The 22133-nt window shown below is 45.2% G+C and overlaps 1 protein-coding gene across 1 annotated transcript in view; it reads left to right on the top strand.

Annotated features, from left to right (window-relative positions):
- Nucleotides 1–22133, top strand: part of GPC3 (glypican 3) — a 141280-nt gene that overhangs the window by 46614 nt on the left and 72533 nt on the right. Inside the window, exon 3 of the mRNA XM_062006714.1 lies at nucleotides 18397–19091. Coding sequence (XP_061862698.1) covers nucleotides 18397–19091 — 695 coding nt within the window. The remainder of the gene's footprint in view (nucleotides 1–18396; nucleotides 19092–22133) is intronic.

Below are 22133 nucleotides of genomic sequence, written 5' to 3'. Positions count from 1 at the left end.
CGTGTGAATTTTCATCTCTGAATGTGTTTGGATTTGTAATTCACACAGGCAAACAGATTAATCACAAGCCATGCAGAACTTGTAATTATCAAAACTCAGAGTACAGAAGAGGTGTAAATCATGAGAGCCTGGCTTTCTAGCTGCCAATTAAGAATGAGAATTTAAGCTGCCTAAGTGTGGAGGGTTTAAGCTGGGAAGTTTCTGTTCCTGTCTCACAGAAGAGTTAATGAAGAAAGAGCTCACTCATAACTTCTCATTAAGCAATGACTGAATTTATGGAATGCTGGAACTACTGGAATAATTAGAAGTTTTCTATTATTAATGGGCTGGACCTTAAAAGAGAGACACATTATCTCAACAAGCCCAAACTCTGAAGCCCATGCTGGCACTTCAAGCAGCAGCTGGAAGCGTGTCTGAGCTCCATGTGCCTGTCTGGGCTGTGTGGTGTATTGGGAAGAGGAGAGCGTCATCAGAGGGGCTTCTCTTGCTGCCATCCAGGTTAAACATATGGTCCCAAAGGTGCTGTGGGGTCAGACTGGTTGGTACAAAGTGGGAAGCGGGATCTGAGTAAGTTTGTACCTACTTTCCGTCCTCCTTGGTCACCTTGGGATGATGCCTGGGAGTAGGGGCATCATTTACGGACAGGTGAGGAGGTGGCACTTCACACCATCATCACTGCCACCAGGCCATTGGAGGGGAAGGATTAAACCTGGGGAGAAGAGGGGGGGACTACTCAAATGCTCTTTGATGCAAGTAAATGGATGAGGCCAAAAAAGCAGCAGTGATGCTTTGGTGGTACCCAGCATGCCTTGGACGCTGCGCCAGGATCTTGGTGGGCTGGGCACCACCAAAGCTGTGGCCATGGAGTAAGTGTCAGTAAGCATAACTGTTGCTGACTTGTGTTAGTACCAGATCAGAGCCTGTCATCTTGTGGCAGTGGAGTTGGCCTGGCATGCTCTCCAGGGAGCCTCAGCCCACAGGCACCGAGGGCTGGCAAGGCAACGTGGCGGCTGCCGGGCCGGGCAGCCCCAGGTTCTCCATCATGTGCCCAGGGCTGATGGGGACGTTAGGCAACCTTGTAAGCCTGTTGTAATTTTAAAGCGTTTTGATAATGTGCCCCACAGCTTTAATGTTACATATCCCTGCGTATGTAGCTCAGTAATTGAAAGGGATATCGGGCAAATTTGATCTGTCTGGCTTTGACTTATGCTGTCCTTATCTTGGCCTTCGTGTCATTAAGAAAAAAATTGGTATTGATCTGAGACTGTACCACTACATTGTGCTGCAATTTTTCTTCCTTGCTAGTAGAATATAAATCGATAGAAGGCAGCTGCTTGTGACGCGGCCCAGATATGGTGCTGTCATTTAATATATTGTAAATCCAATGATAGCTGATCAAATCAGTGCGTCTACTGTTCCAAACCTGACATGATTGAATTGTCAATAAAAAAGATTTTACAGTAAAGGAAGGACTGCTGGCGGTGTAAATGCTTGGAAGCCTCACTAAGTTTGGTACAAAGTGAAGCAATAAGCTAGCCTATTATTATATAGCACCAACAACCAAAATATTTGGGATGCTTGTGTTCTGGTGTGGAACTGGAGCTGTGTGGGAGAAACCTTTCCTTGCAACTTGTCTGAAAAAACAATTATTGTGAGACTGAGGAATATGGGTGGCTTCTGAAATGAAGATAACATATATTGCTATGACTAATAGAAATAATATAGGGCTTATCCTGAACTAAAGATGTGCAGTTTCAGTGCATTAGGAGGAAGGTTGTTAGCATTTCTGTTTGCTCAAAAACAAATGGTGCAGGAAGCAGTGTGATTGATAATTTGCTAAGAAGAGGCTGGCTCTGATGTTATGTAGAGTTTCTGTGAACATGAAACCAGAATATGGTGCATTTTTTTCCTGGATTGCAGAAAAGACTGGGTTATGACAAACCTGTTCATGAGCCGTTTCTTGGAAATGAGACTGGAAGGTGCTGCAGCCGGTAAAAGGTGGTGCTGAGTTGCTTAAGTGCCGATGGGATTTGCTGCCAGAACTTTCCTGGGTTGAATAACTCTCTGCTGCCCAAAGACCTCATTGGACCATGTCTCTGTCCAGGTGGCAGGCAGGGAGGCTGGTTTGCAGTCTGCTTCCCAGCGTTCCTCAGCAGCGTGCTGAAGCTGAGCTGGAGGGGAAGAGGGCTCTGGAAAGCATATGGAAATATATGATGAAAGGCAAAAAAACCCCCAAAACTAACATGTGAAGCTCCAGAAAATCAGAACATTCAGAGCATACAAAACTCTCAGACTCAACATCACCTAATGTTTTGTTGACATCATTTGATAAAACGTAGTGAGGGCAGGTGAGGCTTTGAGATGATCTTACCAGGTCTTGGCTAGATCCTGATGGTATATATGTAGATAGTCACCTGAGGGAATGGGTCTGTGTCCAGCAATATGCTGTTTGAAATGTGTTTATTATTTTTTAATACATTTTCCAAAGTTAAGTTAGTAGTAGTAGAAGAACATGGTGAGTGTTCTTTCCTATACAGATGAGCTTGGACCAAATGCTTCATGGTGTCAAAGGCTTCCCATGCTGAAAATGGAGAGAGCACTCCTTAGCTGTTGCAGAGTGGTGCTGGTGGTATCTGTGTGGGAAACACAGTCTCTCCACAGCATTCACAAGGGGTACATTGAATGGGGAGAAGGCCAGGCAGGAAGGTGGCTGCTGTAGCAGGAAGGTGAGGGCAGCTTTGCCATCCCTGCAATACCAACTGCCCTAGGCAACTCCTTAGAGACTCGCCCCATGTTCTGCTGCAGGAAACTCCAGCCTTTGCCCTGCATTTCTGCTCCCCTTTTTCTCTATTTTCTTGGACCTTGATGATGACTGGTAGCTTTTAAGGATATGCTAACTTGATTGTTTGTGATTGACCATACTGTTAATCTCTTTATTGTGTTGCACCAATTTAGCTAAATCCTAAATCCATTAGGTGCTCTTTAGATTGCTTTACAAGTGGCCAGAAGAGGTGTTTGCAATAAATCCAGCCTAATTCTCTCTGCAGACGGGGTTTTAAAACTTCAGGGCTGAACTGGAAGAGGTGAGTGTTGCAGAAGTGGATTTGCCCAGGAATTCAAGGAGTGAGAACCAGTTTAGCATCTGTTTCTTTGCTTTTTTTTCTAGCTGATGTTGCTGTTTAGTCCACTTTCTCCATAGAGAGAAAACCTTTGAGAGCAGATGCATGTGCTAAGAAACCAGCTGTGAGGACTTCCCTGTCCCATTCCACAAAATACAGTGAGAATGGAAATAATGCTGTTTGTTTATATGTCTTTTAAAAAAGCATCAAAAATGAAACAATCTTGCAAATACTTACAGAAGCCTTTTTGTCTTGTTTCACTGTCAGAGTACGTGCAGTCAAACCTATGTTAAAGTACCTTTAGAAATGGCCACCTTCTAAATGTCAGTAAGCCCTCTCTTTATGAAGTCAATTACTTTGATTTTTGATGTACAAAAGTGCGTTGCTATCACACATATATTCTGTGTGAGGTCTGGGCTTGCTCTGTTGATGTCTGCAGCAATGCCTCCCTGCTCAGGGTGCCTGCATGAAGATGACAAAGTAGTGTTAACAGCTTGGTTTCAGAATAACTGTATGCACACATGAGGGATTTTCAGCTTCAAATTCGACAGCAGAAATGTGAAGAAGCAAAACTCAGAGATGAGCCCTTAACATTTCCTGTTATTTTCCCCCCACCTCTTTTATCTGCTGTGTGTAGGCTAACATACTGACACTGCTGAACCCGAGCCTGCCACTCTGCTCTTTTTTCCTGTCTAGTTTACATTGCTTTCATGCTACTTAGGCTAGCAGGAACGCTTTGTTTAGGGCAGGAACTGTAGCTAATAATGCATTCAGGAGCAAAGGAAATTAGCTTTTTCTCCTTAATTTTCATTCCCTAGCTCTGGAGGGGAATGCTGCTCAGCCTGCGGGGGAAATGTGTCTGAATTTCCAGTGCTGCATCTGGGAGGAATCATTTGTGGTTTGGGAGAGTTTGAAATTGCATCTTGTGGTTATATGCTGCTTGTTAGGTCCGGAGGATAAACTGTGTGTCAGCCTGGGAAATGGGGAAGAGTGTAAGACCTTGTTGTTTTTTTTAAACTGCTTGATGTTGTTAATTTATAAAGGTAAAGACTTGTTGTTCCCCAAATCAGAGTAGAGTTACTCTGCTATTCTGGAAAAAGAGGGGACAAAATGCTGAGGTTTTTGTGGCACTTCCCCACAAGTTAGTGTTTGGGTGATCTGGGTAAATTTTGATGTGCTAGGGAAGGTAAACGTGAGGATGAAACACAAGTGTCTTCATAGGAAAGATGATTTTGCGAAATGTTTCGCTGTCTCATTTGAGTGGAAGCATGTGGTTTTCAGTTCCCATAACCTCAGGGCATTACAAAATCATGATTAAAGCCCTAAGAACAATGTGATTGGCATTAAAATTGGTACATTTGCAAAATGGTACGATGTGAGGTTTTTTCCCTTAATTTGCTTTTCTTGTCTTGTAACACTACAGGTCACGCTTTCAAGCTTTTTTCCCACAGCAGCAAGAGATAGATTGTTTTGGTTTTCAGTTGTAACTGAGTTCTTTATTGTAATCTGCTCTGTCCAAAACTGGGGCTTCTGGAAAACAACAGATTGTGCAAGATGTCAACAGCTGGGAATAGATTCAGCCTTTGTCAGAGGTGAAACTTTGCTACAAATATCACTTAGTGGAGTGGGGAATATGTCAGTTTCAATCCAGACAGCATTAATGCCACGATATAAAGACATTCACCACGCAAGGAGTAAGCTTTCTCAGATCTTTAAAGATCTGTTTAATAGGTATCTCTAGCTGAGCTTTCAGGGGACAAAAAGAGTCTCTTGGCTGTATGTACAAATTGGGCAATAATTTAGATAGCACTTGATGATGGGAAGGCAGAAGTACAGCAGTTGCTCAGGGCAGCAGAGATGTAGATGGCACTTTGAGCTTTTTAAATCGTTACCTGTTTTTTTAAGTTGTTTTCTGGTTACCTGGATGGTTGATTCATTCCTGTGCAATTAAAAGAAACCCCAATGCAGACTTCATGGAGACTGCACGTAAACCACAGGGGCTTAGCAGGGTATTAGAGATTCATCTGGGTGCCTGAAATACAGAGGATCTTTGATTTGGTTTGTGTCCAAGTGGTCTTTGTTTAACTGATAGCTGTTAACTTTGTTTAACTGGTAACACATGTTGTGCTGTTACCGGTCTTGACCTTTTTCCAGTTAAACTGGCTTAAAATGAAAGTGTTTATGGGGAGATTCTGCAGTCCTGGCGTCCATGGGCTCTTTGTCTGGGCTAACAGGAGGGATTGCTGTCTGGGGGCATTTAGCAGAGCTCTGCATGTTTGCAAATTTTAATGGCTCTTGCTCCCAACGGCTCCTAACGTACTCCCTGTACTGGCTGGAACTGCTTTTTCTATTGCTAGTTTTGATTTTGTCACTGTGGTTTTATTGCACTTCAGATTTCTTGGGCACATAAAATGCCACCAAATTGGTAACAGAAAAAGGAGAGAGGTTTTCAGTGCAACCTCAGGCTTAGCAATAGCAGAGCAGGCTGCTGCCTACAAGGAAAAAAATGAAAGGAGTGCTTCTGTGCCTGACTTTGCTTCAGAGAGAGAGGCTGGGTCCGTATCTGCTTGGACCTGCTCTGAGCTGTTGCTTCTGGGGGTCAGAAGGAGCTTTTCCAAAGTCTGTCATGACAAATGGACCCCATTTGGAGCGAAGGATCTGCCTTTGCAACAAAGCAAGTCCGTCCCGTCTGCTCGCTGGCAGCGTTTTCACTCTGCCTTCGCCTCAGTCTCCGGGAGCCGTCTGCAGCTGCTGTGCTGAGCAGCCCCTCTGTGACTGGGATGCTGACTGCTTTGCTTGCTTGCTTTCCTCCTCTGCCCTGAAGAGGAAGGGAATCCGTGAAGTGTTTTGTAATGGAAAAGCACATGTTGAGGATGGCCATGATGGTACAATGTGGCTGTGATTAAGTATCTTTCCCAGAAAGACTTTATTTGGATGCAGGAATGGCATAAAGCATCTTTACTCCTCTGCTGGCCAAGCTCTTTCTCTGCCTCTGTAAATGCCCTTCCATTAGCTGATGGATATAGAGTGCTGGTTTCACCAAAGGGGCTCAGGGGCATCAGTAGATAGAGGCCCATAATCTAGGGCAAAACTACTCTGGGTCTTTCGTAGCGTGAGGACATATGCAGAAGAGTACTGTTTACTTCAAACAGAAGAATGTGTTTTAATAGAAAAATGAGATGATACTGTCCTCCTCATCCATGTTAAGAGCCATTTTTTTTCCTGCTGCCAGACACAGACATACAGGTGTCCCCTTCTTGCATTCCAAGGTTCTTCTCCACAGTGCTGCATGCTGCTCGAGCTCGACTACAAGTTGGATGAGGCAAGTCTGAACCCAGATCTCAGCTTTCTACTACTCTGTAGGTCAGATAAAAATGACAAAGTTGTGTGGACTTCCATAGACATGGTGGGGACGTGGACATAACTCCAAGTTGCCATCATTTAATTCCTTTCCTTTTCCCCTCCATCCCTTTCGTGTTGCTTACATGGGAGGTTGTGCAGCGCCTGAACTGTGGCAGCTTCGCTGATGCCTTCAAAGGACAAACAGCAAGTGATCAATTCAGATAGTGGAAAATGAGACAGCTCTTCTCTCTGTCTCTAGAGGCTGTAAAAACTCCCATTACTTCGTTATCAAGAAGGAGCCATCTCTGATGTGCCTGAGACAGTCAGTTAAGTGCACGTGTCACAGGAAACAAATTTTTTGATTCTTGACAAGAAATCAACAAAGAACTTCTTTATAAGGGAAGATATTCTTCCTGGCAGGAACAGTGATGGGCCTAGGATAGGGAATATGATTGCCTTTGGACCAGAAATCTCTGTTCAAACCAACCTGACCTCTTTCCCCCTGATTTTTCTTTTTGGATGTTGATTCCCAAAACACCTGAATAATTGTACATATATTGTTGTAACCTCTCGAATGTGTCAGTGCTTCCATTGCAAGGAGAGACTGTGGAAGGGAGAAGCAATGTGATGGTTTATGAAAATATGATGCCTTTCCTTATTCAGCAGAGTGTCTCTGTAGAGGGAAGCATGCAAGCACTTACTCAAAGACTCACTAACACATTAAATACCTGGATCAGGGCCTTTTTAGACAGGCCGTGCTGCAGTATATCTTTAAAATGACCCTCGTGGGCTCTGCCCTCCCTGTCCAGCAATAAACTAATTCTCAGGACTAATGGTAAAATTCTGCAAGGCATGAATTCCCAATTTAAATAGATTTACGGTAAGTTAATAGATTTTCCAGCATCATCTCTTCCAACCTATTTGTGGTAGCATCATTTTAACATGCACAGTAATTGAAAAAATTGTCAGGTGACAGGATTTGTAATCCTCTCCCACCTGTGTTTTTCACACCTAGGAAAGGCTCCATAATAAACATAAGATTTGCAGTAAGGAGTTACCTTGTGTGGAAGTGTTCAGATGGGAAGTGTCTCTGGGTGGTAACTTTTCTTTGGGGGAAAAAAGGATTTCTGGAGTTACGAGAAGCTGATACCAAGCAAATGCCACCAAGAGGGTCACATACTTGTGTGCTGAGAGTTGTGGAGTAGATGAGTTGAAACATTGTAATGATGAAGATGAATCTTCAGCTTTGGTAGATAATATATCCCACATACAGCCTTTGAAATACATGATCTTTATTTTGAGAGGTTTGTGCTGAAAATGTTCTTTGAAGAAAGTGTTGATTTTTGTTTGGTTTTTTTTCCCAAGCTTATTTGTCCTTGCTCCTTTTGTTATCGTTATTTATGAATCAAAAGTTGTATTGATCTGAGGCTTGTGTTAAACCATGTCTGAGCAGTGGTTGCTCTATTACTGAGAAAACCACCTGCCATAAAACTTTTGGTAAATTTATCGATTGATCTTCTCTGTGTTTCTCTTTTGGAAAAAGAACAAGCTGAATTTCAATTTACTGGGACCGTGGCTGAGCACGTGACTCCCCTGTTCAGGAAGGGATTTAAGCCTGGGAGGAACTTTCAAGAGATGAATAGTTCCATTACTTTGCAGAGGATTATTCATGTTCTTGAAGGAAAGCCCGTCTGGAGTGGGCGGTGGAGCCTCAGATCGATTTCTGGCAGCAGTTACTGTGAGCCTTGCTCTTGAAAGCCAAATTATCATCTTGCACTCCTGTTACAAGGGCTGCCTCACTCACACACACTTACAGGAGGGAATAAGGAGACAATAAAATATCTTCCTTTTAAAATGAGTGTTACTCAAAATGGGGCTTTGAGCCAGGGCAGGCGGGATGCAGGAACCACATTGGGATGCTGTGGATGGCCAAGCTGTGGGCTCAACTGATGTCAGCAGGGCAGGTACTGTCTCACCTGCTGCTGCTTCACTGAGTGGGGATCTGGCCATGCATCAATTTAAAAACTAAAACCAACCAAAGAAAACCCACACAACCTAAACAAAAATCCTGCCCCCTCCCCCAATAAAACCCATCAACCCCTGCCCCAAAGCCTGACACACACCCCCAAGGAAGCCTGTGAACACCCCTCCCAACTAAAACCAAACCCACTCCCCAAACCACCCTTCCTCACAAACAAACCATACCCAACTCCACTAGTCCTTTTGAGAGCTCAACATATTCCAGAGGAAGGCAGGAAAGAAGTAAGTCCAGTTTTTGGAAAGGGCCAGGTCTGGGAACTGGGGCCAAGGGTAGATCCTCCCTTTTTTAATGGGTCAAGACAGTACCTGGAGTATGTGTGAGCCCAGCTGTAGTGGTGCTGGTGTGGATATGGTGTGTCAGGGAGGACAGGGCTTTGAGTACCCTGTTCAGTGTTGAGCAAGAAGCTGCTAAAATATTCTGCATGTGCTCACCATGGCAGATGCTGCCAGGGACCATCAGAGGGGCTGGTTGCACTTGCTGAGGTGATCCACAGTCTTATTTCTGGGTTGGAAACCTCTGTCCTCTGAGGTGGCTTGAGGCAAAATCAGCTTGAAAATCACTAAATTGCTTTTGAGAGCTTGGGCACTGTTCTGTGTCCTGGAAACAGGCTCTCCTTAGGGGAAGAGAGTCACACTGATGCTGCTTGCTGTGTGTTACTGAACAACTGCCTTTCCCGAATTCTGCCAGAACAGGTAGGAAAACCAAACCAGAAATAAAGGGCTGGAGTGACTTAAAAATGGTCAACAGGTGCCCTTAAATTAGTGCAAGTCCTTCGTGTTGCTATAGGGATCAAGAACTGATCTTCTGCCATTTGCTTTTCATCAGGCAGTTGAGATAACTTTAAAGAGAATTTGGCTAGGGGAGATTATAAAGGAAGGAATTTGCTCTTAAATAAATAGTCTGCTCTCCATTGTTGGAGACTTAACAGGCTGATAAAACCCCTCTGGAATGAAAGGCAGCCTGGAAAGCCCTCTCAGATCTGCCTTGCTCTAAAGTTACTGAGACCAATGCACTTCCAAAGACTTTTGAATACAAGCTCAACTCGACCCAGTGCCTTGCTTTATCTTCATTTATTCCGATGAATAAAGGAATTTGCTTGGCATGTGTTTTTTTTTCAGAAATTGCTTATAACTCTCAGTTTAAAATAAATGGAGCAACTACACAAACTGGTGTCCCAACCTTTAGAATGGCTTGGCTTGTAAATTTGGGAGGGAATGTATGGAATCGCCCTCTGCTTGCAATGTGGCTCCTCAGTTCATCTTTTAAAAGGCATGCTGCTTTATTGATATCTTTATAACCCCATTAAGTGGATGTTGGAGCCTCCAATTAGTAAAATATGGCTGGGAGGGGTGACCAAGTGCTGTTTTGCTCGTGTCTTTTCTCATTTTGGAAATGCACTTTGTGTTTAAAGATAGAACAAACCAACCCCAGATGTGACTTTGCCCTGGGTAACTGAGCAGAGATAGATATCCCATACCCAGGCATTTTACCACTGCAGAGATGCTTCTTTCTCTGGGTTTTTGAAGCTATTCCTGCTGCTCTGGGTTGTGCTTTCTGACTGAGTAGCTAACTTAAAGTAAGAGTTGTACATGGACACTACTGTCTCTACAGCAAATTGGAGAGACAAGAGACACTAGAAGCAAAGAGTATAAATATTTGGGATCAAAGAAAGTGGTGAAAGCACAAGTTCCTCAGTGATGTGACATTAGTTCTGGGTGTGTTATTAATACAATTATAACAGAAGGCTGGTGATGTTGTTTTCAGTGGTTTATTTTCTATGGGATTGGTGTAATTACTTTTTCCCTTTTAGAGGCAAAGAGGAAAATATGGAATATTTTGAGAGTAGGTACCTCTGTGTATGGCTGGAAGTGAACTCCTTGTTGGCAGACACTGACCATGAGGAGAGGTTTATCTTTCTTTGCTCTGACAGGTTACCAGCACAACAGAGCTGCCTTTTTGTTGCCGAAGCCTCTTACATCCTTCTGCCTCTGTTTTTCCTACTTACACTCCAAAGGCTCCGTTTGTGCCGCCTTCTGGAGGCCCTTATTCCTCTGTTCCCTTTGGTTTTGATAAAGAATCGTGTTCCTCCACCACTCATGCCAGCCCTGACTGCGTTTTTAACTTTATTAAATTTTCAGGGATCTCATAAGCATTCATACATCTGTCATGGTACAAAGTGGAATATTTCTCGATGTTCGGGAAAACAAATTATCCAGAAGATGTGCAACCTGTGTTTAATCAAAAGTGTCACAGCCACATGTTCAACTGTGAAGCCTCAGAAAAGATTTTATTGCAGAGTCATTCTTGAGAGATGTTTGGTGGGACAATACTGTTGTGAGGTTTTTTTTTTCTTCAAAGTTCACTTAGAGTATAGATTCCCTACATTGAAATGGGTACTCCCAAGGATGTCTAGAGTGTGACCTGCTTCTGCAGAGGGGTTGGACTAGATGATCTCTAAAGGTCACTTCTAACCCCTACCATTCTGTGATTCTATGATCCTAGTGCCCCTCAAAAAAATAAGTTGCTTTCCTGTGGTCCTCTCTACCATCCCTAACCCAGACTTTTGCTGTGGTGAGATGTGGATGCCTACATGGGATACAGAACTCTGCATTGAACTTTCTCTGGGCAGGGGCTGGTCCAGGTGAGAGACTGGTTGGAGGTAGGGAGCTGTGGGCACCAGCATTTCTTGTCTCCTTGCTTCTGGGCTTGCAGCAGCTCGCCTTAGTGGGCTCTGCTATCTGCATTAAAGTTTTTGTATGATGATATAAATAATAAATGGGCAAACCACAGTGTGACTAATTACCTACCAGTCAGACTGTTACCTAGAATATAATAGGAGGGTGTTTTAGTGGGTATAATGAGATGCTAACATACAGTATCTTTATTAGAAACTTCAGGGACCGTATTTCAAAATGCCAGGGCACTAAATAAGCGGAACAATTAAAAATAAATGGTTTTGGAGCTTGGTGTTGTGATAGCACAATATTTAGAAGATGCTTTTCTCCCAAGAGCGTAAAGATTTGAGTTTGGCTGGTGGACAGCACTGGCTTTGGAACTTGACTTGTCTCCCATGGGAGTGAGAGTGGTGGGTATGGAGCTGGAAGGAGCCCCCTCTGATTTAAAGACTGGAATGAGACCACTGCTCTGTTGGTGATGGAGCAAAGGTAGAAAATGCAAACTTCCATGGCTTAAAATTTAGAAGAGGGAATAACTGAATTACTCTGATTTTTATTACTACTGCTTTGAAGCTCATCTCATAAGTTTGGGAGCTCGAGTCTGTAATTTTTATGGTGACAGTATTGTAAAAGCAATATAAAAGGCTGTGTCATAGTTGGAAACATTTCCTAAGTTCTAAACTCAAATATGCTCAGAGAAAAACCCTGTAAGAGCAGCAGTGGCACCATCTGATGGGTTTTGTAATGCCATAGACAAAAGTAATTATGCTGCTTAGAAGAGCTTTTGTCTCCAGATAATGTTGTTAAAAACTTTCAGTGCAGTGTAAATCATAACTGAACAAATCTGGAGTCTGCTCTTACTGCTGCCAGGGGAAAATCTCTTGGATTTTGTTTCCTTTCTGTTCAATATATTGCAAACCTTTTCCAAGCTGGTAAATAAATATTACCTGCTGTTTGAAAAATGACTTGTGGTTCATCTCACCAGTAGTGCCTGTGGCAGCCAGGCCGTTATTGCAAACAGTTGTTTCTCTCTCGGTGAGCTCTTTTGTGTGTCTTTCAGGAGCACAGGCTGTTGCGATGACTCTCGAGTTGTCTGGTTCATTGGAGATATTAAAGAAGTATTTCCTCCTTTAGAGCTCACTCACATGTGGATGCCTGTAACTCCTTTCATCACCCTCACAGTACTGCAGCAATTGCTATGCCAGAAAGTACTTTGGCGAGTTTACAAGAACCAAAACTTTTAGTGTTTCCTTGATGAACATTTGAATTCTCATCTGTGAACATTGGTGGGTTGTTGGAGGGGCTGAGCATTTTGGAATTTTAGGTGTGTGGAATGTTTTAAAGGTTTGGAAACCCCAGGCCTGAAAGGGATGCAGCAATCTGATGAATTTTCTACCACCCTGTCTGGAGATGCATGGGTTTGCCTCAGGATGGAAATGATGCTCCCAGCCTGAGGGATCCAGTCCCTGGTTCTGTCCTGACACGATTTATGTCCCAAGGAGTGAAAGAAGAGGGATTTGCATCAATAGGTCATTTCACAGGCAGTCAGTGAGATTTTACCATGGGCAGGGAAGTGCTAGAGAGCGGGAAGATCTGGGGCAGCTCAGCAGGTGAAACTCAGTGAGGGGCCCTCCGACTTCTTATTGCTTAATGCTGTGCCTTGCACAGTGAGTTTGGTGCCAGGTCCTGTGAGTAGGGACCCTCCAGGAAAGGAGTCTGGAGGGTAAACCTAGGGACACAAGGAAAGCTGTCTGAGCCTGAAAGAGGGACTCCAGGAAATCCACTGAGCTTCAGAGGCTGGTACACTTGCTGCCCTGGAGCAGTCACATCCATAGGTGAGGTTTACTGGGGAATAAGTAAAAGGCATTTAAAATGTGTTTTGGTATGCAGAGATGGTAGGATTTTTAAATGATCCCAAGTGCAGGACAGGGAAGGACTGTGTACAACATTGCAGCCTGGGGTGCTTCTGAGCAGCAGCATCCCGGGAAAGGTGCAGTGAATCACAAAATGCATCATCTTCAGAGACAGAAATTCAGCTGAATGCCAGTGGTCTGTGTTGATCTCATGGGAGGTTTCTGCTGCAGAGAAATCAGTTTCTTGTTTGTTTTACAGTTTGGAATAGTTTGTCAGGATTCACCAGTCTGCTGCAAAGTTGTGGAGGAGATAGCCCTAAAGCTTTTACGGGGAGGTAGCATCGTGATGGTGACACCATGACCTTGTCTAAGATTACTTGCCTATCTGTCTCCCAGAAAATAAAACTGGACCTTGTCTTTACTAGCTCTTGGTAATGAAATAACAAACATATTGTAGTTCTTCAAGTGTGAGGGCATATCTTTATGTGGTCAAAATAAGGTTTTAGATGTGGGGAGATAATTGCTCAGTTTTTAGGAAAACAAGTGTGCAAATGGGAGTTGGGAGCTCAGCTCCTGATGGGCAGTGGGAGCAGCCATGGTGGGAGCTTTCCTGCTCAGAGTTTTATGGCTGCATGTTTTGTATGCCTGGATGTCATGAAACAATAAAATCAAAGATGTAGATGCAATTTTAACTCCTTGATGTCCACATGCTGAAGGGTGTATGGGTCATGCAATCCTGCACCTCCACCCCACTCGGTTACCTCGCAAGTTGTGCTGTGGAAAACGGGCTGCTGAGGTAGCAGGTTTTGCTGTACAGCTTTTTTGGTTTTGGTCTGTCTTTGCCAAGGAGGGATTGTGTGGTGTGCTGTGTGATGACCATGTGTGAAGCTTGTGTGTGCAGCAAAACATGAGCAGCATGGTACTACTGGAGAGGCAAGCACAAAGTCTGTTGCCTGTTGTGGTGTCTGACAGCTGTGGTGGATACTGATTTCTCCTCTGCCTTGCTGCATGCCAGCTCACACTTTCTCCCCATGGCTGTGGTGGTGCAGAGAGGTGGCTCCACACAACTGCAATGATGGCTGCTGTGGTGCTGGTTTTTTGGTGAGCTGGCATGATGGGGCAGAGGGAGGACAGACCTCCCTCTTCCTGGTGTTTCCAAGCACCTTCAGTTCCTTGTTAAACTGTACTCACTGAGCTCAGACCTGGGGGAGCTGGATTGAGGCTGGGTGCTGACTCTAGCTGCCACTGGATTTCGGCTCTTGCCTCTCCCAGGGGATGCTATGTGGGAACAGTTCGCTCGGGACGCTTGAACTGGCTCCTTGCAGTTCAGACAACTGCATCATATAATCTCTTAAATAAACCCATCAAGTCTCAGACTTGGCTGGAGCCTCCTGCAGCCTGGAGGAGCCAGCAGGTTAATCTGGAGCTCCTCTGGCCCCGGCATTGGCCCCTTTGAAGTAGCTGCAACTCGGGAACAAACACGCCTTCTCAGGAAGGTTGACATATTCACTGAGTGGCAGACTTATTATCTGAGCTGAGAACGCAGTGATTTCCTTCCCCTGCCAGTAATCCCCACTCAGGGCACTGTTATGCTCTTTTACAATTTATTTTCTTTTCTCTAATTGCTATTTTGCAGTGGCTATGCAGCTCTCCCTGGGCTGCCTTCTGGGCAGCTTTTGCACTTTGATAGCAGCTTAGTCCTTCTCTCCTGGCCACTGGAACTTGGCAGCAATCCCTCTACAGGTGCTTCAGCAAGAATCCTGACAGAAAAATAAGTAACAACCCATGCTTTTCAAGTGCTGCCTGCCAACTGTGATCTAGAGATAGAGGTTCAGCTGTTTCATGCATCCTTTGGGAGCCTTGATAAACTGCCTTTGCCAGTGGTAGTGAATGGATGAACAGTACTAGTGCACCAGGTACACTACTTTGCTGGTCATGATGTTCTGGCTCTCCTCCCACATATGGTCCCTTTGTTTCACCCAGCGCTGTATGGTTCTTCCTTTCCATCCTGGGATACAGCACTGTGGTGCTGTAGGGTGTTAAATTGCTCCTAAGTTTTGTCTCTATGATGACTGAAATGGAGTACAGTTAGTGTACACATTCAGCTCCTTTAGGTACCTGTGGATAAAATGTACTTGAGAGGTACCCAGGCAGGACTGTGACTTTCTGGCGTGGTGGCCCGCAGCAGCTCAGGCTGTCAACTCCCTGGGCAGGGCTTGTGAATCAGGACTCTTTACATTTTAGTGCATGCAAAAGTGTTCGTTTGTTTGGGGTTTTTTTAATATTTTCTTTTATTTTCCCCCTACTAATCACATAAGAAAACATTTCAAAAGCAGATAAATAACCACATGGCACAGCTGAGTTGTGCTGTGTGTCCTGTGTCTGTAGCTACGCTAGTGGAGACAGTAGAACGTGATCTCTGCTCTGCTGTGTGGTACCTTTGCCTGCTGGAAACTGGGTGCAAGACTGATGCTATGCTTTATCAGTGCTGTTAAGGTATTTACTCTGCTTCAGCTAGACTTGCAAACTGCCTTAAATTGTGACTTTTGAAAATATCCCTGAAATGGAAAAAAAAAAAAAGAAGAAAAAGAAGATTCAATTGTCCTCCAGCAACAGGAGTTTCAATAATGCTGTGTTATGAGCAGGGCAGATTTTACCAGCAGCAAATGCGGGCTGTGGGGTTTCATGAGAGATCAGAAGCACATACTGCTTCTGTAATGCAGTGTCCCTTCCATTCCCCTACAAGGCTTACTCATGGGAGCACAGAGGACTGACCCGCAAAGTTTCCTCCTCTTTGAAGTTCTCGGAGTCTGGCTGTGGGTCACTGCTGCTGCTGGCAGCTGGGACTGTGATATTCTTGCAGCCAGTCCTTAGCAAGGAATGTTTCGGAATAAGTAACCATGAGGGGAGTTGGGTGTGAGACATTTTGGATATGTAACCCTTTTTTGCTGTTGTTTTTTGCAAGGTTTTATTCTTTCTTGCATCTATTACTAGGGCAGCAGGAGGCTCCGTATGCTTTTATAGTCCCTGGTGCGCTCCCTAATGGATATATGCAAAAGCTCCAAAGCGCATAAAATAGACACTTTTAGCCAGTTATTATGATAAAAATTATGTGCATGTCATGACCTTTAAAGCAGTGGGACTGTGTGTGGATACTCTTCTGATACGCCACTGTTCTGGGCTCCTTTCTGAAGCGTTTCTCGCCGCAGGAGGTTTGCATAGGAGCTTGGAATATTTTTCTAATCAGCGAAGAGTCTCTTGGCTCTGATGGTAACTTGCAAAGCACAGAGGAGCGAGAGAAGGGAAGAGGGATGACTTTTTCTTAGGGAACTAACAGAGAAGAGGTTAAAGGCGAATGCTGAGGCACAGCATGAAAATCCTGGCACCGTCTGCAGTGCTGTCAGAAAAACACTGGTCCAAAAAGTTCTTTGTGCTCTTTGAGGCAAAAGCTATTCTGGTGCTCTTGAGGATAAAGAAGGGAAAAAAAATCATAATCCATGTGCCCTATTTAAAAGGACTTTTTTTTTTGTTTCTAAACTTTTAATAACAGAGCAAGCAGAATTTGCTCTGCTGGTATAGCCTGCACGTTTACCCTGCTCTGACAGACGTGCCTGTGGTGCCTGGAGAGCTTTGCAGTGCTCTGGATGGGTGTGAGGGGTGCGATGCCTGCTGTCATGGTGAAGAGGAGGCTTAGAGACAGGAGCTCTGTCTCCTTGCACTGCTGTATCCTTCAGTCTGTGCTGTTTGGAAGGATTGCTGTTGTCTGGGAATGCAGATGGTTGCTCTGGGCTTGCTGGGGCAGTCCTGCTATGGGTGTGGGGAGCTGTGGATCAAATGCTTCTGTGGTACGCCCTGGAGGTGTACTGGCACCAGGCGGGATGGAGACACTGTTAGCAAACGTACATTGGTAATTTCTGCTTCCACTGTAGCTCTCTGCATGGTGGTATGAGGGACAGCAAGCAGCACAGTGTGCCTGTTGTGCCAGGGAGCACCTGGGAAGAAGGTTGGAAGTTCTGGAGACCACATGCTCTTGAGTAACATGAGAGGTTACACAGGGCGAGCAGCAGAGCCTTACATTGCTTGTGATAGTGTTGATACCGAACCCCCGTGGAGACGTGTCACGCCATGCTCAGCTGCATCCCAGCCTTAACAAATGGGGAAAATAACACTTAGGGTTTTAAAAATTAAACATTCCCTTTAATTATTGAATGTGAATAATTTTCATGCAAATTGAGACTGGATGAGCATTTCCAGAGTGACACAGTTGAGAGCGATTACATCGCGGGGTGCCAGTGACCTGTGAGCTGAGAGGCTGTACGTTATTTTTTAGCATTTTATGAATAGTACCCTGGAGGGTGAGAGAAAGTTGGCTGTAGAAAAAGACTATAGTGTTTTTTAGGCTCCCCTTCTAATGGTTTAACTTGCAAACTGGGATGTGTGTAGGTATGTTGGATTTGCATACCCAGGTATGGATGTCCGGAAGCCTCTTGGTGAGGAGGGCTGTAGTTAAGGGAATGACCACACAGTGACTGCTGCTGGAGGCTCTCCTGCCTGCTCTGTGGAGATGTGGACAGAAAGTCCTGAAGGCTTTGAAGGTGGAGAGGAAACTGCACCCTGGCTTTTCTTTGCAATCCTCCTGATGGTCTCTATGTCAAACTTGAGCTTCCTTCAGCACTTTGTCATGACCTAATGTGTGTGAGAGTGGCCCTGGCCTGGGCATCCAGAGATGGGCACAGCATCTCTTTGGACCGTGGAGCAGTTGATGACCAGGGCAGCTGAAATGTTGGATCTGCAGCTGAAGTGAACCTGGTGTGTTAGAGAAAGCGACAGCACTGCAGGGGCTTATCAAATGGCTTTGAGGACACATTGCAGGGCGAGTGCTGGGGGTTGAGTCTGAATATCCTCTGTGATTAAGATCCTATAAATATTTTCCTTTTCATAATGGAATGTCAGCATTTACTGTTTCCTGACTTTAAACACAGTACAGTTTGTCAAACATTTATCTCTGTCGTAAATTAAGTCTTGAGATAGAAGTCCTGTTAATTTCAAATCAATATGAAAAGGAGAGAGAAAGAAATTGCAGTCAAGCCCTTTTCTTGAATCAATATTTTCTTTAAAAGCTGAAATGTTAACTAGATCTTTTTTTTTTTGGCCATTTTGAAATGTAGCTTGTGTTTAAAGATTGTGTGCATTTCCCCTTAAAACAGCTGATGCTGGAGAGCTGCAGCAGGCACGACTGCCAGCAGGCATTTGACCTAAAGCGGGTAGGATGGGACCAGCCTTTGCGGCAGCGACGTGGGATAACATCCTCCCTGTTTCTGAGCTCAACATCTCTTAATAGCTTCTTTCTTTGTTCTGTGTTGCAGAAGCCTTTGAACTCGTAGTACGGCACGCAAGAAACTTCACCAACAGCATGTTTAGGACCTACTACCAGAGCATGGGGCCCAAAGCTCTGAAGTTTGTTGGAGAACTTTTTACCGATGTCTCGCTGTATATATTGGGCTCTGACATCAGTGTTAATGACATGATCAATGAATTTTTTGACAGTTTATTCCCTTTGGTTTACTCTCACCTGATTAATCCCGGCTTCCCCGATCCCTCTGTGGAAATGACTGAATGCCTGCGGGCAGCCAGGAGTGACCTCAGAGTCTTCGGTAACTACCCAAAGATGATGATGACGCAGGTGTCCAAGTCTCTGCAGGCCACACGAGTCTTCCTGCAGGCACTCAACCTGGGCATTGAGGTGATCAACACTACTGACCACTTGAAATTCAGCAAGGACTGTGGACGAGCGCTGCTGAAGATGTGGTACTGCTCACACTGCCAGGGGCTCCTCCTGGCCAAGCCCTGTGCCAGCTACTGTGGTGTGGTGATGCAGGGATGCCTGGCGGGCCTCGCAGAGATCGATAGCCACTGGCAAGAGTACATCAGGTCTCTGGAGGGGCTGACCAAAGGTATGCATGGCATCTATGACATGGAGCACGTCCTCTTGAGCCTCTTCTCCTTGGTGCGGGATGCGATTGTCTACGTGCAGAAGAATGAAGGAAAGCTCTCGACAACTGTGAGTAGTTTTCTGCAGTTCCCCTGGCTCACTGCCATGGCAGGGCTCAGCTGTGTACCACGAGCTCTCAGTATTGAAAGCAACCTACCCCTTTCCTCCAGGCAACAAACCCCATGTGCTCTAATTACCAGCAACTCTCTCCTTCCCCTCCACCTCACCTCCAGTCTGTTGCCTTCCTGATTCTCTGTTTTTTAAAACAAACTTTTGGTAGCATTTGGAACTGGTGTGTGTTTGGGTCTAGGCTTCAATTAAGGGCTTTGTTTCTTTTCAAGGTTGGTCCGAGTAGAAGAGGTCTGGCGTTAGCCTTGTAGCTGAGGTGTGAGGTTGAGAGCTGAGAAGTCCCGGCATCTTCAGTACTCCCCGGGCATTGTACTTGCCTTGGGTAGCTCTGAAAGGCTGGTCCTGCTCTTCAGGTATCCTCTGCCCCCTTAACTATCACTAAAATGTACCTCCAAATAGCAGAGGCATGTACTGAGGCGTTTCCTGCTTCATGATTTACCAAAGGAGATGTGGTTTTGGTAACTCCTTCCAGTTTTGGGCCACATTTAATCCCCAGGATGAGGTTATTTCTTATTTATTAGGAGTGACCTGACTCTTCAAAAACACAATGTGAATTTCTGAGCCTTCTGAGAAACTGAGGCTTTCTTGTTCAGAAAATCCTGCTGCTCTGTTTGCACACCAAGGACAAACAGACTTTGGTAATATGATGCTTGTTTTGCAGAGCAGATTTTGCTTGAGATGCAATTGAGCTGCTCTCTGCAGGTAGGGTAGAGCCAGGCATAGGGGCAAAGGTGCAGGAATGTTATCATTTGCTTAAAGCCAACGATGATTAAAATCTGCCACGGTTTCCCTGTTGGCTGCTTGTTCCTGTCATTCTTGACTCCTGTTTACAAAAGAACTGTGTTTATGTAGGTCACTGTAGTACTTGCACCATAAGTAACTCTTATCTTTTTGGGGGAACCGAGGAAATGTATCGGCTTATGGATTTTGAGCTATGTGGCACTGAGCCAGCAGCACTCTTCTGTGCCGTTTCGCGTGCCAGCTTTGCTCAGTGACTGCTCGAGACATGCCGCCGCACATTCGCAGGCTGTGAAATAACGTGGTGGCACTCGGGTGGTTTCACACCCCCTAGGTTGTTTGGCACACATGGTGCCAGCTCTCTTTGTTGCTCAGAGGGATTTAGGGACCAAATCTCCAGTCAGCTGCGTTACTCTTGTTGTGGTAACCAGGGGGAGGCTGTGGCTGAGGGCTGGGTTTGGGTATTGGTCACCTGGGCATAGGCATGCAGATGGGACTCGTGGGCAGCATGGTGGGCTTCAGAACACAGTGCAGGATGATGACTTTTAACCTGTATGCCTTAGCCCCTTTCTGCAGAAAATCACTGTTTTACAGCAGCTTGCTAAGCAGTTCTTGTGTTCCAGAGGATCCAGGGACAGCAAATACCTTGTAGCTGATAGGATAAGAGGTGATGAAAGGCTGAGGGAGCTGGGGCTCTTCAGCTTGGAGGAGTGGAGACTGAGGGTGACCTCAGTTCACACATGTTTACAAATATGTAAAGGGCAGGTGTCAGGAGGATGGAGCCAGGCTGTTCTCAGTGATGGCCAATGATAGGACAAGGGGCAATGGATGCAAGCTGGAACAGAAGAGGTTCTAATGAAACACAAGGGAAAACTTCTTCCCTGTTGAGGTGAGGGTGCACTGGAAGAGGCTGCCCAGATGGGCTGTGGAGTCTCCTTCTCTGGAGACCTTCCAAACCCACCTGAACGAGTTCCTCTAGGTGATCCTGCTCTTGCAGGGGGGTTGGATTGGATTGGATGATCTTTCAAGGTCCCTTCCAACCCTTGAGATTCTGTGATTCTGTGCCTCAGCCTGTGCATCTGCATCCCAAGGGAGAATTTCAAAGACGTGGGCTGACAGAGCTGCCCAGCCCTGGCTACTCCCTTTGCAGTTGGTAGAGTGTGCAGTGCTGTCTGCAGAGTAGTATCTAGAAAGGAAAGAGCAGGGAGCTCAGCAAAGCATTTTTCTTCACTCAAATGCTATTAAATTGCAAAATGAAGGTAGCCAGACCTTTGCTCAGCCAATCACACCCATCTGTGCTGAGGTGAGGAGCGGGTTAGAGCAGGGCACCGATGCCATGTGGGAACAGGGTGCAGTTCTCAATGTGCTCACACTGTGAGTGGATCCCTGCTGGTTTACTTCCCTGCAAACGCCTGTAACAGATGGCTCAGGTGTGAGTTAACTGGGTTATACAGCTGTGCTGCAGAACTGCTGAGGAACTGAAGCCACAAGTACAGCTGGGTTTGGTTTTATCCCAAACTTTAGAGTGCTCACTGCAGGCAGAGTACTCTGACACTGGCCATGGGAAGCTGCCAAGGAAACCTCAGGGAGGAACAGAATCAGGCAAACTGGATCATCATTTACCCTTGATTTTCTGGGGAATCCAAATTGGTAGCGACACCATGAGTGTGCTGAGAAGATAACCAGCTACTTTGGTTATAGCACCACAGAGAGAAGCATTGCTCTGTTGCAAATTGGGGTGGATATTTGCAGTATCAGCAGATGCACAAGGATGAGAATCAAGAATGTGTAAGAAAAGAGACTTTTGGAACCCAGAGATGAATATATTACCTGTTACCATCCACAGTGATGCAGTGCATTTGTCAGCATGGTAAATGCTGGTGTGGTTTTTCCCTGGATGCTGTCCAGGAGCTTTGGAGCTGGCTCACCTGGTGACTTGCTGGAATCTGCTTTGCTTGGTGGGTTTGCAGCAGCAGGGAGCTCTGCTAAGTTTTCCTATCTGTTAATGGGTTTTTTTCTGTGCGAGAGCTGGCAAGAGACTTGTGAGGAAAGCTTTGAAATTACAGCTCTGTTCGAGAAGTCATTCCCTTTGAGACACCAAGATCAGTTTCTTTGTACTTTTAATGCGGGTTGCTTTCTGTTGGCGTTGCTCATGGGATAGTCAGCTGGATTGCACAGCCGCCGTGCTTTTAGTTTCTTTATCGGCAAAGTTTAATCCTCAGGCTGTTCTCTGATGCTTGCTGG

This window comes from Colius striatus, chromosome 13, assembly GCF_028858725.1.
Source record: "Colius striatus isolate bColStr4 chromosome 13, bColStr4.1.hap1, whole genome shotgun sequence".
In the NCBI taxonomy this organism is placed as follows: Eukaryota; Metazoa; Chordata; class Aves; order Coliiformes; family Coliidae; genus Colius; species Colius striatus.
Note: the sequence above shows the minus strand (reverse complement) of the source record. Positions and strands in the feature narration are given on the sequence as shown.